Raw genomic sequence first — 18,838 nt, 5'->3', positions numbered from 1 at the left:
GTCTGTGTCTGTGTGTGTGTGTGTGTGATAGATAATCTAACTCACCAAATTGAAAAATGATGATGATAATAATAATTATCTCCCTTTTATTGTATTCAGTGTTAAGTAAATAAGCAAGCATTATAATTATATCTGTCCATATGAAATTACATTATATGCGCTATATTGTAATTATCTCAGATTAAAATATAGTAATTAATGAGTGTCTGAGGTCATGTGTGTGTGTAAATTGCTGTGAGACATTCTCCACTCAGCACTAATTTGAAATTGTGCAATAATAAATCAGCTGCGGGGAGGAGCTGTCAGAGAGGGAAAGGTTCAGGGGACTGTGGTGTTTTGGTGTTTCAGGGCTTAGTTAATTAGTCGGAGGGGAAAGCCGAAGATAAACACAGATTGTCATTCAAGCACAGGATGAAGCTTTAAACAGCTGTCCGCGGCTGTGAGGTCCTGATCAAATCAAGCTGGTGGCTGCTCGGACACAACGGTGCAATGTTACGACACACTTTTTTATTTATTTGCAAAGAGCTAAATGTCTTTTAATTACTGCTCGTTTCTCAGCCTCTGTTCATTTGAAGCCATCTGCCCTCTCTGACTTTTCTTGTCTGCTTAGTTGTCGTTTTTTTTTTTTTAACTGTAAAAACTGGTTTTATTTTGGAATTTATGTAGATATAAAGATAGAAAACACTTGGTATGAAGCCACTAAACAGTCACTAGATTCAGTTTTTTAAGGAACTTATCTGTCTCTCCACCAGAGGAACCACATAGTTAATTTAGTTTAGTGTGGCAAAAATAATTTTTGAACTGCCATTATTCAAAACTATCATAATCATAATCATTATTTTTGTTTTACACAATATGCAATTTACAACAGTCAATATTAGATTAAGCTAAAGGAAAAAAACATCCACAATTGTTTTTATGAAGTTATAATATGCATAGTCGGTTTTAACAAAAGTTTTGCAATAGTTTCCAAACCCGCTCTACCTCTGTGATTCCCACAAAGTTTGGAGACTTATAAGAAACAGATTTTTGAAAAAGAGTGATTGAAATCTAAGCAGCACGGACTGAGGTATCATAACTTTTAGCCCTGAGCGTCGGCCAAACTCCAAAATACAGGGGATCCTACAATTCCCATAATGCAATTCAATACTACAATCCATTAGTCCCTGCCCCTTATATGCCCATGCCTGTCAGATTCCATGCCTCCAGTAACACAGGATTTCAGTGAAAAATGTCAAAGACCAAGATGAGACAGCTTGAAACTCTAGAAAACTCCTCCAGTGGCCACAGAGGACGAGATACAGCTGCTTTTCTCTTCATGATGACTAAAGTGATACTCTGTAAAATCAGTAGAGAGTGCTTTTAATATACCAAAAGACCTGGATCAAAAGTTTACGGCGCCATTTAATTGGTCAAAATGATCATAACACAGGTTTTTACATGAAACACGGTCTCATAAATATGTTTCAATATGAAATGTAAAACGTCATGTCTAAACATTTGTCATCTTTATTGTAGAACATGCAGAGCAGTTGCGTCCAAACTCTTCCTCGTAACCTTTATAGTTTTATTCTGAAATGTCCCAGAAACAAGAAACATTTAACAGCTACAATTTGAAAAAATGTTGAGAGGAATACTTTTTATTTTCGGCTCCTGACCCCAGGTTGAGAACATCTGAACCAAAGCGTCTGCTGAAGTCAAGCTAATCAGCAGAATAATGCATACTTTATACTAAGTGGTAAGTCTCTCGTGACCTTTGTGTTGCACCTATGTCTGGTGGTGGAGGTGCGATAGCTGTTAGCTTTTTTTAGACTTATAGTGATTATTGTGCGACCCCTCACACCTCCATGTGCAGCTGTTTAACAGCCTGACAGGATTGATTAATCTCAGTCAAAACATACCTTCGCCCTCATGTGTGTGAATGACTGATAGCAGTAGTCACCATGATGAGCTCTGAATCAGGGTCTGGATATATATTTGCTCAGTTCCTGCTTTAGTGACTCATGGATCTACAGTATTTGTACAGTTTAGCCTGGGAGGCAGGAGCGGCCCTGAGCCCCCGTCCACCCACCCAGAAGACTTCCTCTTTGCTCAAGTCAGGAGGGGAAATTTAGCCCAGATGTGACTTCAAACAAAAGAAAAGATGCAGGGATTGGAGGTGGGATTAGGCCCATCTTTTGCCTGACCCCAAGACCTCCTTCTTCCTGGCATCTGTCTATTTTCCTCCTTCTCTCCTCTGTCTCTGATGAACTGTTCTAAGTTTCTGTCTCCCGGGTCCTCTTATTTTACTCCTCAAGAAGAGTACTTGCTTTTAACATGTCAGAGCAGCGTTGTTGTTTTTTTTACTTAGTCGATGTGTTAGTTGCCCACCACTGTGCATGAAATGATAAGAAAATCCTTTGTAGCAGCACATTCTCCCCAAATAAGGTGAAAAACAGGGATTTGTAAGGTTCTCACAATGCGCACATCTAAACCTTTTAAGTACTTCACAGTTTTCAGCCTCGTGCTGTTGCTTTTTTTTCCTCATCTGACCAACTGTAAACAGCACAGTGACACAGCAGTATTTCCAGGAGAAGCTTCAGTGAAGATGAAACTGATAATACAGTGCTATAAATATCACTGGTAATTAAACCAAATTAAAATTCAATGGCTTCTCTCTAGTTTTGCATGATTACACAGGTAGACACAGATTTGCATATTTGTGTTTGAAATACAAATGTTGAGAGGCTTTTTTTTTTTCCAGATTTGAACGTTCAGGCATGGTGTGACTGTGACAACTCTTTTACTTTTTCCTCGAATCCACTCACACGTACCCGTCTCCAGCACAAAGACCTAGGCCCTAGAAAATAACTTTAACAGTAAAATTGCTGGGAATTCAGAAAATGATATCAATTGAAAATGTAAATGACAGCAACTCGACATAACTCCTGTTTGTGCCTGTAATGCTTCGCTATTGGATTTGAGACACAGTGTGTCACAAAGCGTCCAATTTTCCGACAGGATAATTTGTAAAAGGTTGTTTAAAAAGAGTTTCCACTGTTTGGCAGGTATTTGCAGAAATGCCCCAGTCTTCTTATCATATCAAAAACCATCTGTTGCAGACAATAAAAATAGATTTTTAACCTGATTCTCCAAAAACGTCCCTGTGTTTCTTCACCCAGCAGAAACATATAAATCATTTCAAGGAAGTATCATTTTAAGTTCAAGGATAAGTGGCTTTTCTGGCTGACTCTAACCAAGCCATGATTATTTCTTATTGAAGCCATGGTTCTGGTGTTACAGTACGCCACTGTCAATGCACTTATTGTAACCAAACACAACCAAGGTTCAGCACACCTGCTGCTGTAAGAGACTATTTCAGGAGACGCTCATATGGATCGTACCATAGGGTTGAACTTATATGGATTAGGAACGAGACAAAGCGTCTAGCCATGTTTGCTGTGAGGCTGTTCTTGGCCTAATGGTGTTTAAATGCTAACACACCACAACTCAGCAATTTACTGTAAACCAGAATATGGTTTAAATCCAATAATCAAGAAACCAAAAATAAACAAACTTCTGCTTGCATGATAAGAAACATCAGTCAGTCTTACAGAATGAAGAATCGTGTGAAGTGAGTGAAAGATTTGCAGTTGGTCAGTCTTGAGTCTGGACTGGTGGACGGAACATCCAACAGAGCAACACTGACAGTAGCATCACTTAAAAATAGGCACAACCGGAGACATGTATTTAAACATTTTTTGTGCAACAGACAATCCCCACAGTCAGAAGAGACTCTGACCTTTTCAGAAACACAATAATAAGGTTTGTTAAACGACATTTCACCAGATTCTTATTTTTCATAACATCGGAAATGTTGCACCGACAAAATGTAATGGTTATAAGTGAAATGCACAAACTGGCTCCAGTGGTTAACACTTGATGACATACTCACACTGTACATCACTGACTGATGGCGCTAAATGAATAAATGACTTTTTCAAGGGCGGATTGCTCCTTTAAACCTGTATAATTTTTCATAGCAGAGAGCAGCACATGTCAGCACAAAATGGCCACCACTTATTGACAATTGCTAAGCAGTTGTCCGAGGTATTCAGCCTCAGAAGGACTCGGGTGACGAGGTAACCACATGTCAAAAACAGCCGTGAGCCACAGTCCGTTCTCGCCGCCTTATTTTTTAGTGATTTCAAACCTCTCTATCACTCTCTCCCTCTGCACTTCTCCTCTTGCTTCTTTGCTCCTCTCTCTCTCTCTCTCTCTCTCTCCCCCCATCCCTCCCTCAGCAGAACTACAGGGGCTTGCTTGTTGTCAAGTCAGTGTTTTTACAGCCTGGCATTAGCACAGGGCAGCATTCAGTCAGGACCCTGCATTCACTTTGCCTCCCCTATAATTCACATGCTCATGTGTGAGCGCGTTGCCCGTGCTGCTATAGCCCTACGACTCTGATTGAGTGTCGCTGGCCTTTTGACAGCTCGACAGACCATTTTACTCTTCATATAAAAGCAACTTCAAGCCTTACAAATAAATCTTTTACACATTTTAAATGCCACACACAACACCCCACACGACATTAGGAAGGCTCAGATGGTTCCTGATGCTAGATTGAGTTTTCTGATGGGGCAGTATGGGGGGTTGATTTGTTTGGCCCTAAAGAGGAACTATCCAGGATTTTTATCTTAATTATGCTACATTTTTTACCTTTAATAAACAGCTTCATAGAAATTGTGATGTTACAGGGAGAATGGAGGCTCTCTGCCTTCTACCTAGCGTCTCTTGGCCAAAAACCAACCTTGCAAGATCAGTACCTCCAACCTGGTGTCCCAGATCTCGTCTTGGCAGCACTATGACACAAACGCACCCCGTAACCCAACAAGAGGGTAATCCACAATCTTGTTTTTGACAGATTAGAATACACAAATATTCACTTCATAACTTCTTATATGATATATAACGTTATCCACCACTTCATGGATTGCTTTCTCATCGGCTTTGTTAAAAACAGATGCACATGGCCAGGAGGAGGGTTAGCTAAATCCTAACTTCACCATCTAATTAAGAAGGAAATTTGAATATTAAACAGAAAGCAAATGAGGAAATAACAATCTTATGATGTGACACTGTTTGGACTGCATACTGTATATTTTATTGTCTGTCATGTATTGCTTGCATTGAGACAGCAATAAAAAAAAAATCCAACAGTAGGAAAGAAAATATGAATTTTGGTCTTGAGGGGCTCGGGAGCTGGTGCAATCCTCTGACTCCTTCAACTCCTCTCAGCTCACTCCTTGAGTAAAATATACAGTGTATGCTGGCGGCTGACTCGTTTCCTCAGCTGTGGAAATGCGTTTTCTTCTGGGAGCTACGCTGTGACATTAGATGTATGTAGATTGATAATCGACGGGGGTAAACATAATTACATCGCCTTAGAAATTAATGAACGCATTGATCGCCCACTCTAAACATAATCAGCATATTTTTCTTTAAGCCACTGAAATCTCAAGCGACGGGCCTGATTATATCACGGCTTTGGCGATTTGCAATATTACTGCGGTTTTTCCCACAGTTAGTTCTTTCAAAGATCTTGCCAATACTTGTGGGGAGGTTTTTAAACACTGATGTTGTTGGCACCTTTGAAGTGCCTTTCAGTGTCCAGATGTAAATTCATGCAGGGAGAAATGTGATAAGCTAATGATGTCTCCAGGGACTGGAGTGAATATAACCAAGGGATAAACATATCTGCATATCTGAGTGGACTTTTTTTTTCTCTCTCCCCCCGCCCCCTCCTCGCACTGTTTGGGGTCTGAACAGGAGCGGATGGACAGAAGAGGCTTTGATGTGCTCTGGGGTCATGTGTATCTGCAAAGTTATCAAGGTACACAAGCGTGCAGAGTAAATATGCCACACCAAAAACTGTGGGAAGCTCTCTGGGTAAGGCAGAGAAGGGGAATTTCCACCTCAGGATGTACAGTAGACTGAAATCCTTCTCTGCATTTCTGCAACTTGTAATATGGAAAGTATATCTTCACTGTGCCTCCAGAGAAAGACACATTACACATATTTTACTTTTTCACCTACTTACTGTAAAACTAATCTAATTAGATTTAATTTTTAAAGTCACTTTTGCAATCAGTGGTTTCAGGCTCAGCTGTATTTTCCTGACACCAGTGAGTGAATCAAATGAAAGGACAGCATAAAGGCTTGATTTGCCCATAGGCTCCTCTTGTGTCTATTTTATTGTCTGTCATTTTATCCCCAAAAAGAAAGAGACACTCCATAACGCTGCGCCAACCAGGAACAGAGTGCACTACTGCAAAACATGTCCATCAAGGAGAAAATAAAAATAGGCTGTTTCCTCTAAATTCACTCAATCAATAATTCATGCCGTGCACAGATGCTTGATTTATGACAGAATTAAATGTTGTGGACTGGGCTTCGCAACGGCCGTCCATCTCGGGGACGTGGCAGTTGAAATTAAACATGAAAGGCAAACGCTGAGAACAACCAAACCACCTCGCGGCGAGTTGACGTATTAGAGGACTTAGATGGCACATGCAGCGACCGACACCGGTGATTTAAACAGGAGCCACGTAATTTGTTTGGAGAGTGTTCATGAGTTATATGTTTGAGCGGGTCACCAGAAGTCAAAGAGCGACATTAAAACTATTTGGCAACCGAAGCCTGAGATCAAAGGCAGACGTGCACCTGCTGACCTGTAGGGATCTCATGTGACTCCTGCCTGCCTTTATGACCCTGGCCTTCACTATAAACTAACATAGAAAACACAGAACATGACAGTTTTAGCATTTCTTTAGTCAAACTGAAATTTGAAATCCTCTCTCCTTGTCAGTAAGTTATATCACCTTTCCTGTGTGCGGAAATATAAACAACTGTCTGGTTGCATTAATTTCTCCAAATTTCAAAAAGATAAACCTGTTTTTGAGCATATTTGTGGAAATATAACTGAAGCTTCTAGGCAACATTTGCCATGGCAACGCTTGACAGACAAGTCAAGACAAGCTGGGACATACTGTCACTCCTGGTGCACTGACAGGAGCAGGTCATGGCCCACAAACACTGATTCACTTCTTTTTTTAAAAAGCTTGTTAAATGTTGGCTATCAACTGTCTGTCTTATTACACACAGCAACTATGGGAGGAACTAATTACAACCAACAACACTAACCATCACTCCAAAAGTTGAGCCTCGCTAATGGAAATTAATTTGCCTATAGCTTAGTTGCTTTAGCTACAGGACGTGTCTGTTGTTACAACAAACCCACTTCCTTGGAGAACACAAGACACTGTCAAATATATAATCAAAACACAACTGATTCGTTTTTGGTCATTTTGACAGTCACCAAACCAAAATGCACAATTTTGAAGTAAAAGTTGAGTTAATTGAGAGTATGTTAACTTAGTTGAGCTCTACGTGGTCTATAGCACAAAATATTTTCCATATCATATATACAATAAAGTCTACTGAGGGTTTGTAACCATTAGTGAACCTATAGCCTAGTATATCTTTAACTTCGCAAGCTGTAACTGCAAAACCTCCAGTTCACTGGGTCACAGGGTGACTTATGACCTCTGTCATGGAGGATACATTTGAACAGATAATTGTGCTTTTGTTTGTTTGTTTGTTTGTCAGGTTACACAGACAGTAGTGAGCCAATTCTCACTAAACCTTTGGAGGGATGGTTCATGGGCCAGGAATGTTGTTGTTCCAGCTCAGGAGCAGATTCAGGAACTTTTCAACATTTTCCCCAGTTTCTCTTTAAAACATATTTGGAACATGATCTCGGAATGTATGGTTTTTAAAACGTGGTGTAGGTCCAGGTTACAATCTGGAGTAAGACCGTGATCCGTTACTCTTTCGGTCCACGTTTTTGCAAGGGAAATGAGAGGCAGAGGAAAGAAACAATAGGCTACACATACAAACGCAACACTGTGTTTCAATGATTTTTATTTTTTTTTATGTAGGTGTGTGTGAGAGAGTTTTCAGTTGAGTTTAAGAAATTAATGCGCGCGGAGAGAGATTGTGAGAAGTGTAGGCTCGAGCTGCAACCAGATGTAGCGTGCGAGTGTGTGTGCGCGCGCTAAGGGGTGAGCGCGTGAGCGGCTCGGAGTGTGTGGGCAGAGCAGCAGTGCCCTGCTGAATCAGTATTAGCGCGAAGAGGCCGTGTAGTCAGATGAAATTACTTTGGCTGTCAGCTTGTGTCTAAATGCTTCAAATCACTAGAAGAAAGTACGGGGAAGTAAAGATGAGATTGTGCTTTTCACTGGGGGCTAATTAACCAGCAGTAATTAAAAATAGAGGGAGAAAACCCCTTTGGAAAATAACTGGGGCTGTAGTGGCAATAATAAATCCTCCAGCAGACCGATCCCTGCACAGCCGCGGCTGATAAACCCCTCAGAGACACGGTGAGACCCCAAGGAGAGGCTCGAGCCGGTCACACAGTAACTAACTGTGGGAATATTAAAGGAATGTGCCCTGTGGTGATTTTTCATTGAGAACGCCACTGCTGGATTTCGTGATTAAAATGCAAATGGGGGTAGAGACGCCGTCGCGGGTTAAGGCGAAAACCCGGGAAATGGCATGTGTGTGTGCACGGGCAAAGTGTGTTGAGAGACAAACTATTTTCTGCAGTGTGAGGGCAGCAGGGAGGATCTGTGGCTTCCAGCCATCACGGAGCTGCTGGAGGAGATGCATTCTTTATTCTAAAGGAGGGGAGGAGGGACAGGGGTGAGAGAGCGAGAGAGAGAGAGAGAGGAGAGCGAGGGAGAGAGAGAGAGAGAGAGAGGAGCAGAGCACACACGTCGCACTATCAAGTGTATCCATCTAAGAAAACAACTCGCAGGGAGTCCGGGTCTGAGCTGCGCAGGCACCAACGGCAAGTTTGAGCTCCCCACTAAAGAGCGCGTAAAGGACGGACGCAGCTGGCCGTCATGGCCCGTGGCGGATCAGGCAGCGGACACTTCGGGTGCGAGTCCGTCCTCATCGCTCAGGCAGAGTGTGGAAGGGAAGAAGTGGACGCCGCGATCATCCTGCCGCCGCTTTCTTCGCTCCTCATGCGCTGCAGACGGTGTTGAGTTGAAGCGGAGGAGCTCCGTTGTGAAGAGCTGGAAAACAGAAATTTAAAAAAAGGAGAGAGAAAAAAAGTGCGGACAGCGGTGCGGGCGGACGCGCAGCACACAACCCGAGGAGGAAAGGGACCCATGCAGGCAAATATGCTGTTCTGTAGACTCACCGGGTTCACGCTGATGATTGGAACCGAGTCGCAACAGCGTTACCGAGCGGACCTTTACGCACGGTCGTACAGCAGGACCGACTGAAGGACGGAGGCTTGAAGGAAGGGGGAAAAGTTGAACGCGGTATAGCGGGGTTGGGAATGGATAAAGGCTCGTCAAAGGTACAGTGGATGTTTCTCAATAACCCAGGACACACTTGGAGAGAAATGTACAGGGGGGATACAAGGTTTAGCCCGGGCCTAAGTTGTTTATCAATCGACTACTTTTCTCATTAAAAGCGGGTGAAATGTTTTTATAAATCATGCACCTTATCTTTACCAAGTCAGATCCTCAGATATGTTTTCATCTATTACAGCCCCCAGCAAACCGCAGGCACAAATAGTCGTAAAATGAGACTGGTTCGCCCATTCCCACTGACTTTTAAAAGATGAATTAAAATTGTTGTTCAGTTCATTGGTGGGTTAATCAGATAGGGATTTCATCCTGTTTGATATTATTCAGCAGTGCAAAGCGCGACGCTCCACATTTTTCACCCCGGAGAAAGCCTGACTTTTTTCTTTCTTTCTCTTAGAGGGGCTTTCACTCTCAATGCACTGCACAGTTTTCAATTCCCCCCTTTGAAATAATTCATTCAAATGAACACCGCTCACTGGGCAGGCTTTGAAGTATACCTGATCCGCCTCTTATCGCCTCTTAAATACCCTATCCATTTTAAACTTTTAATTGCGTTTCTGTCGCTAAATCCAGTTCTAATCGGATTGTCCTGGCCACATATCACAGCCTTCATCTGCTGGTGAGAAACTGTGCTCCCTCGGCTGGAAATGAAATCAAAAGAAAAGAGGAGGAAAAAAACTCTTTCCATCACTTTCCCCTCCTTGATCTACCCATGTCCACAGTTTATCAGTGCTGACAAGTACAGAGCGACTTGATAACATGCTTCTTTTTGAGCTTCGCTTATTATTTGGATTCTCAGTGATTTTTCTCTTTCTTTTTTTATTTTTTTTATTTATGCAGCTATAATAATCTTGATGCTGCTGCCTTCTGCTGTTGATTCCACTGCTGTGGCAGCACATTTTATTGCCTCATGTGGTTGCTTATTCCCCCCTAAGCTTATTTGATTAAATTTAGCTCTTTCAATTTGGAAAAGTAGATCACAGATGTGTGTCAAAGGATTGTTTCTCCATCTCTACCACAAAGAGCTCATGCTATGTGGGCTCCATCTCCTCAATAAACAACACAGGGAATTTGAAGAAGCAGTAGGCAGGTAGATTGATTTTTTTTTGGTAATAACTTTATTATTATAGTATCTTGTTTTTCTTAACAAAATATAGGCTGCCATGAGTATATGATATTACATGTTAGAATTTAGCTTTGAAAATTACCTGAAAACGTCAAAAAAAATGTGTGTTTTTGTGGAATTGCGTGGATCACAGTCTACTCCTGCTCCTGGCTAACCCTGCAGGACACCTTAATCCACGCTCATGGCCGTTTCCCATCATTCCCTGTGTCAGTTAAGCTAAAAGCTACTGATGACAACAGCTATCTTTCAATCATGGTGTGGGGTTAGGTGGGGGAAAAATGTTTGATGGTTCGTAAAACTTAGATTAATGAATATGTGTGTGTGTGTGTGTGTCATTGGGGTGGGGGTTCTACTGTAATACCGTGGCCTTGTATTTTACTATGTGCCTCTCCGTGCTGAAAAATGGGCCTGTATTGATCATTTATCGCAGGTTGAGGAACTAAATTATTTTCCAATCTCATCACATTTGACAGCTTTTGTGTGGTGTGTGTTCATGCGTGTGTGTGTCACACAAGAGGAGGAGCTGATACGCAGGGCTCTCTGTTCCTCGACTGCCTCCTCCTTTGTTTTCTAATTCCACTCTTTAAAATCTTGAGTTTGATGATGGTGTGTTCAGGCCGGCATGTAATAACAAACTCCTCCTTCGGCCACCAGCAACACAATTGCTTCTGTTTACTGTAAGCACTTGTGTGTTTACTCGTGCACCTCTGCCCATAACACAGTTGTAACTTGTTCTTGTTCTTTTTTTCTTTTCTTTTTTTTTTCCAGGAAATATCTTGTGCAGCCGCACAAAGAGCCGATGTCTTATTAGTCTTATCTCTTTTTAGCGTGTTTTCCATTAGCGACAGTGATGTTGCTCAGAACCTCTGAGCATCTAGGAGTGTGTGTCCTTGCAGTGGTCTATTCCCTCCTTTGATAGAGCGGATGGGATAAAAGCCTTCTTTATGTCTGTGAAACCGGATGTGCAAAGAGCTGTTCTGAATATTTATCAGATGGTTTTGACTCCTTTTTTTTAAATAGCCAGTGCATAATTTGAAATCGGCAGTGAACGATATGTTTTGTGACTTTGTCTTTCTGTTCGGGAGAGAAGGAAAGAGTGAGAGAGAGGGGAAGACAGTTGGTATGTGTGTGCGTCTGTGTGGATGTTTGTATGTCAAATAAAGAGACAGAGGACACAGGGAAAAAGAGAGGCCCTTTTTTCCGAGAACAGGCCACCCCTGAAAACACTAATCTAGCATTTCTTTGTTTTCCCACAGGTCTCTGGATCCAAATGTCACCCCCCTTGGACTCTGCCCTGGTCGGGGACCAGCAGTGTGTGACGGACAGGCGAGTGGAGCCTGTGGTGGCTCTCTACTGTGTGGCTTCAAATTGGCCCTGGCTGAGCGCTGCATGGAGCTACGAGTGAAGAGTCCTGCTATGGTCTGATGTCTCAGCATGGATGGAGTCAGTCAGAGGACTGGCCACCACTAATGAGACCATCGCTCTTCAGCTGAGGACTAGCATTTACAGGATTACTCCCACGGTTTCCTGCTCTTTTCCCAGCTAACTGCATCATTACTGAACTCTCCTAGGTGGACTTTTCGTGAGTCTAGTTTTCGGTGGATATATTACATCATTGCCTTTCAGATTTTTTTCGTATTTGTTTTTTCCTCCCCCCACCAAGTTCTTTTTATTGTTGGTTCCCATTTCTCCCTTTTGCTTTTCCACTATGGAGTTTCTGGCTGGACCTTGGAATAAGGATTGGGCTTCATTCTTGCAATTTTGGTTGACTGTCATCCTAAGCCTCCAAATGCAATTCAGCCTGGGTGGCGCTTGCCCGGAAGAGTGTCGTTGTGACAAATTGTTTGTGTACTGCAACGAACGCAGCCTGACATCAGTGCCTCTGGGGATAGAGGAGGGCCAGAAGGTCCTCTACCTACACAACAACCAGATCAACAGTGCTGGCTTTCCAATGGAACTTCACAACCTGGCCTCTGTGGAGACGGTCTTTCTCTACGGCAACCAGCTGGACGAGTTCCCCGTCAACCTGCCCAAAAACACCAAGGTCTTGCATCTACAGGAGAACAATATCCAAACAATCTCCAAGGCAGCCCTGGCCCAGCTGACTCAGTTAGAGGAGTTGCACCTTGATGATAACTCCATCTCCACAGTGGGGGTGGAGGAAGGGGCCTTTAGGGAGGCAGTGAGCCTCAAACTCCTCTTCCTCACCAAGAACCACTTAAGCAGTGTTCCCATTGGCCTCCCCGAGGACCTGAAGGAGCTGCGGTTGGACGAGAACCGCATCGCCGTCATTGCAGAGGAGGCCTTCCAGAATGTGACACGCCTGCAGCGCCTCCTGCTGGACGGGAACCTGCTGACGGATGAGGGCATTGCGCCGGGGACCTTCCAGGACCTGGTCAACCTCCGTGAGCTGGCCCTTGCCCGCAATTCGCTCACCTTCCCCCCTCCCCTCTTGCCCAGCCAGTCGCTGGCCAAACTCAGCCTGCAGGAGAACCAGATCGACCAGATCCCTGTGGCGGCCTTCGCTGATCTAAACAGGCTAGAAAAACTGGATATCTCCACCAACCAGCTTCAGACTTTGACGCAGGGTGTGTTCGATGGCCTGTCGAGCCTGAGGCACCTCATGGTTCGCAATAACCCGTGGCGTTGTGACTGTGCGGTGAAATGGGTGGTGGTGTGGCTCAAGTCCTTGCCTTCCTCCATCAACGCGCGAGGGTTCGTGTGCCTGAGTCCAGACAAGGTGCGCGGCATGGCAATCAGAGAGCTGACGCTGGATATTATCGAATGCCCGGTCGACGACGATCAGCCGCCCTGGCCCACCCTCCGGTCCACACCCCCTCCCCCTCCCACCACCACCCCTGTCACCACCATGATCTCCACCGTCATCACCACCTCCATCCCTTACTACTTTGACTCACCCTCCCCTCCCTTACCCCCAGTCCCTAACAACCCCCCCGGGCCGCTGCCTCCGTACGAGGACCCCCTCCAGATCTCCTTCAACGTGGTCAACTCCACCAACATCGAGGTGAGCTGGGATTCCTATTTCACCGTCACAGCCTACAAGGTCACTTGGGTCAAAAGGAGCCAAACGCAAATAAACGAAGGGATGCGGGAGCGGACGGTGAGCGGCGGCCGGCGGCACATCAGCCTCACCAACCTGGAGCCGCGGTCAGTGTATCGGATCTGCGTTCACGTTCTGGACACGCTTAACTCCTACAGGCCCGGAGAGGATACTATATGCTCCGAGGCCAGGACCAAGCCTGCCTTGTCTACTAAGCCTCCTGGCAGAGACCAAGCTCCTCAGGAGAGCATCAACTCCACGCTGCTCATGGCTGGGATCATTGGCGGGGCGGTTCTTATCATCCTGGTAACGCTGCTCAGCCTGTTCTGCTGGCACATGCACAGGAAGAGCCGGTCAGCTTCGAACAAGTGGAAATACAACCGGGGCAGGAGAAAAGATGACTACTGCGAGGCTGGAACCAAGAAGGATAACTCCATTCTGGAGATGACTGAGACCAGTTTCCAGATAGTGGCGCTGAACAATGAGCAGCTGCTCAAGGGAGATTTCCGCATTCAGCCCATCTACACGCCCAATGGGGGCATTGGATTTAGAGACTGTCACCTCAGTAACAACAGTATAGCCTACTGCAAGAGCAGCAACGTGCCCAGTACAGAGTTCTGCCACACGTGATGCAGCAGCAAACAGTACAGCGGCATACACACACATACATACACACACTTTACACCACATGCATAAATACAAACACATACACTGTTTGTGTAGACAACAAAAAACATACAAAATTCTAGTGAAATATAACTGTACTATATATATTTCCAAGTTCTGTCTACAATGTAATTTATACTGTGGATAATAATGTGGGATTCTCTGCTATCTTTTTTATTCTTAGGAAAAAGAGATACAAGTGTTTCTTTTTTATATTCAGCAGGGTTTTGAAAGTTGTTTTAATGGTCAGTACTGTACATGAACATGGATTTGTACAATCACGGCACCCTGGGTGTAGCTACTGACGAACGCTGTCAGCCTTGGAAACGTTGGGGCGCTTAGAGGGCTGGGATCCTTTGCTAACCACAGAAGCAAAATATGGCCTTTTTTTGCGCTTTGACACACTGCAAAACACTCCCCAGTACAACAGAACAGTGGTAAAGACAACACAGCACAGGGGAAATCCAAACACTGCTGATTAGAGCGCTGTGGAAATAAAGCACTGGTTCACTGGTGGCATGTTGTAAAAAAAAAAAAAAAAAAAAAAAAATGAAGTGCACTTTCTTATTAATGGAAGCAAGGCAGGAAATGAACAGAGGTGGTGATCACGTGCAAGGGATTGTGGCTGGTTGTGTAGGGAGAATGTCGTGGTGCTGTTGGAAAAGCCTGGTCTGAGATTTCCCAAAAGTGCCTTAACACTAAAAGCACCTTTTGTTCCGTTGTTTACAGTGGAACAAAGGTAGGCTTAGTCTAGAGACGCTTTTGGAAAACTCTGGGAAAAAGGATATGTAATTTTCACCACACTTGTTTTTTGTAGTGATGAGGTGCAATTATTAACATTAGCCTAAAAAGCAACAAAGGATTATTGTCCTTAATGAGGCGCATGGATGTGCTGAGACTTGCAGATCCTTTTTGGAAAGAAACTCCTCAATTTTTTCAGCTTCTGCTTCAGCTTTTTTTTTTTTTTTGCCTGTTTTCCCTGTTTTGGCAAGTAAGACCACAAGAGGGCAGTTTCCCTCAGCGTCATGTGTGGGACAGAGGAACAGAGGGCAAGACAGAGAGATCACTTTACCACTACCATTCCCCATGGAGTCCATTACCCAGACAACATTACTCATGCCCAAACAGCATTGTTTTAGAGTATTATTGCTCATCGACCAAGCTAATGATGTGGAATCATTTAAAACTAACGGTGTTTTCTGTGTTTGGTGGCTAAATTATATGGATTTTTCACCACTGTGGTCTATCATGGGGGGAGGTCCCTGCTTCCTCGTGTGTTAGTGTGTGTGTGTGTGTCAGAGAGAGAGAGGGAGAGAGAGCGAGTGCATGATGAATTTTGAGAAGACACACACATTATGCTAATTATACACCCACTTATTTCAGCCTTGTCCCAGCGTTCATTAGGCTTTTTGATAAATTAGGAAATTGCAACAATAAGATCGTGCGCCGCCCATGATCCTTGCCGTGCACAGTTGTGACTGAGCAGCTCATCTCACATCTCATCATTTATCCCTTTGTCTGCGTTTATGAGGCCGTCTCCTTCATTTCTGGTTTGCCCACCTGAACAATGCACCTGCTCACTCCGCAACATTAGTTTCTGCTGTGGCCATTCTCAACCCTTTCCCTCCCTCATTCGCTTTCTGTGTCTTTTTCCGTCCGTCTCACTGTCTCCCTCTCTGTCTCCTTGCACCTCTTGATCCCTGCATGGGCTCAATTAAAACACTTTTCCTGCCCCTCAGCTCATGTGGCTGCGGTGGCAGCTCTTTGCATGTGAGGTGCCAGTGAGAGGTCTTCATTATGCACTTCTTAAGAAGACTTTATTTGATTTGACAAGATTTTATTTTGAGGGGCCAAGCTTAAAGAATTCCCACCGCCGACCCCTCTGCTCCCCCTTTTTTCTTTCCCCCCCTCTCCTCATAATCCTCTACCAAAAAAGGGAGAAAAATATGTAGACCTTATTTTCACTTGGCTGCATGGAGCTCACGCTGGGAAAGAGTGTGTGTTAACTCTTTGTGAGGCATGCAGGTTTGAGCTTCTGGGACATACACAGCAAAGGCCGAGCAGTTACAGTACAATGATTTGCAAGGGCTTGTGCTTGAGTTACAGCTTGAGTTGAGATTATCTCTGAGAGGACTTAGCTCTACTTTTGCGATACCTTGGAGTATCTGCACTTAATGTAATTACAACAGCTCAGCTTACGACCATATGGACTCAGACATCCTCAGCCCCTACGAGCAAATTCTGATTGAACACAGTGAATTCCTGAAAACATCTTTCTCAACATTGTCATATACGTCTTAAAATCATGTTTGTATTGAGACAATTGAAATAGCTTTGCATACAGACTGTAAATAGAATGAAACAGCTAGCCTAGCTCCTTCCAAAGGTGAGAAAACTTTCCATAAAACTACACGTTAGTTTTAGTTTCAGGTTGTTTTGTGCGGATTAAACAGACAAAGCTTATCATGTTAATTTGTCAGCTTTTGAAAATGCTTGTTGATTGATTTTGTTAGCTTTAATCCATTACCTAGACAACATAACGTAGTAAATGTCCCGGCTTAGAGCTTCTTATTCACCATTTAGACATGAAAGTGGTATCAATTTTCTCTGAACTCCTGGCAAAAAATGAATAAGCTTTTTTTTTTTTTTTTTTTACTGCAAAATGTGGAACTGTTCCTGAAAGTGAAAAAAAAAGAAATAAATTAATTTGCATTGGAACAAAATAATGATCTCATTCCCCCTGACAAATGACAAACACTTGTCTGGTGCAAAATAAGGTTTTAAGACTAAAGAATTTAATACATGACATGTTTAGATGGATTTTTTTCCCATCTTGGATTCATTAGCACTGCGATCCTCTGTGGTTATCAAAGCATCTCCACTTTTTTTTATTCTACTAATATCCACATATCAGCACACCCACCGCACACAGATGCACCAGGCTGCCCTGACCCGCGCTTTGATCTACCCCGCTTAACAATCACGAAGCTGACTGACTGAGCATCTGTAACCTACCGACAGTTCATCGTGTGTGTGGTTTGCTACATGCTGCACCAGCTGACAATGAACCCCTTCATGCCTAAACACTTGAACATTTACATCAGACATTGTTTAGACTATTTTGTTTTTCTGTCATAGATAAAAAAGCCCTATCTTTCAGTCACATGCTGACAAGTCAGGTCAAAACTAGTGCAACATATAGTATCTCGCCTGTCTGTGAATGTGTAATGGAGACAGATATTTGCCTTACCTTTTATGCTGGACTGAATGATTAGCTAGAGATAAGCAGCAGCAGGAGGAGGAGTGGGTGAAGAGGAGACACAAGGACGCAGCAGAACAGAAAGCACATATCTCCAACAGATTGCAGCCACGATGGCAACAATAACAGTATTAACAGGGAGAACAACACTAAGCATGACACACAGTAGCTAACGAGAGACTGTTCATCCATAGTGCCAGAACTTAAGAGGTGCATGGATAATGATTCAACCAAGACTGGGGAAGGAGCTTTGCAGCGTACATTACTCTTAATTTTCTACTTGCTTGATGAAAGAATGCGGCCGCAGCGCCGTGACCAATGGAATTACACATAATGTATTACAGACTGCTAGCGTCAGTTTATTACTGTTTCAGGGTGCCGAGAAGTAATTTCCCTTAAAGCTCATTGATCCCCATTGAAATAATTATGTTTAATCACTGAGATCCAATTCAGACAAAACATAGAAGAGGTTGAAACTGAATACTTTCAAAAGTCATCTTTTTTCTCCCTGTAGGAAAAACCTTCACTGCAAATAGCTCTTAGCCAGTGACACTCATTTGCGGATCTTTGCATGTACTGTATTTAGCTTCGTAGCCTTTAATTTTTTTTTTTTTTTTGTCACACCAGGTTTTGGACTTTAAAGGTTTTTTGTTTTATTTTATTTTATTTTTTTATCCAAGCAATCACCCCAGTGGTGGTTAAGATACAGTATGAGCAACCATGGCAGAAAGATTCTCATATGGTTTAGAGGAAGTAGGCTGCAAATTTACAGTGCATGTAAAACAGCTGTGTTGGGATACTTTGACATTCTGGCTTCTTCATCGAGACACACGCAGTGTTATGTTATGCCATCCACCCCAGGACGTTTTCTTAGGAACCAAAGTTAAATTTCTGTTCTCATGATGAAATATTGATGTTGTTCCATGTATGTGCCTTGAGGTTGAACTTACAATGTAAAGTCCTTGAAACCTTTAAATGTTTTTGCACAAACTGTAAATACTTAAGTGAAGCTTTTTGAAAATAAAAGAGCCATTGGATTTGAGCGATCACTCCTTTTCATTTTAAAAGAAGAAAATCCTTACCAAAAGCAAAAGCTGTTTACTCCAATGAATGATTCAACATTCTTTCTCTTTCAAATTAGTTTTGTGTGTTGGCATGAGCCGTCAAACTGTGTTAGGAGAGTTTGTCCAGGAACACGGCCATAGCTAAATCTATTTTGGGTCAGACACTAGTAATTCTGGGTCAGAGATTTGTGCTGCACCACACCGTTCCAAGTTATCCTCTTATTTCTATATGGGAAGCTT

At 43.2% G+C, this 18,838-nt stretch overlaps 1 protein-coding gene across 2 annotated transcripts in view; it reads left to right on the top strand.

Annotated features, from left to right (window-relative positions):
- flrt2 (fibronectin leucine rich transmembrane protein 2) overlaps positions 1-16,606 on the top strand; it is a 43,769-nt gene extending 27,163 nt beyond the window's left edge. The window contains exons 1-2 of one of the 2 annotated variants that reach the window (XM_085771761.1): positions 8,679-9,409; positions 11,805-16,606. In XM_085771761.1, coding sequence (XP_085627887.1) covers positions 12,257-14,239 — 1,983 coding nt within the window. In that variant the 5' untranslated portion in view covers positions 8,679-9,409; positions 11,805-12,256 and the 3' untranslated portion in view covers positions 14,240-16,606. Of the gene's footprint in view, positions 1-8,678; positions 9,410-11,804 lie in introns of those variants that run through there. The other variant, XM_085771763.1, reaches the window with a different exon arrangement.
- Positions 16,607-18,838: the final 2,232 nt, after the last annotated feature.

Source organism: Trachurus japonicus, chromosome 24 (genome assembly GCF_045865225.1).
Source record: "Trachurus japonicus isolate A0001 chromosome 24, Traja_1.0".
Lineage (NCBI taxonomy): Eukaryota > Metazoa > Chordata > Actinopteri > Carangiformes > Carangidae > Trachurus > Trachurus japonicus.
Note: the sequence above shows the minus strand (reverse complement) of the source record. Positions and strands in the feature narration are given on the sequence as shown.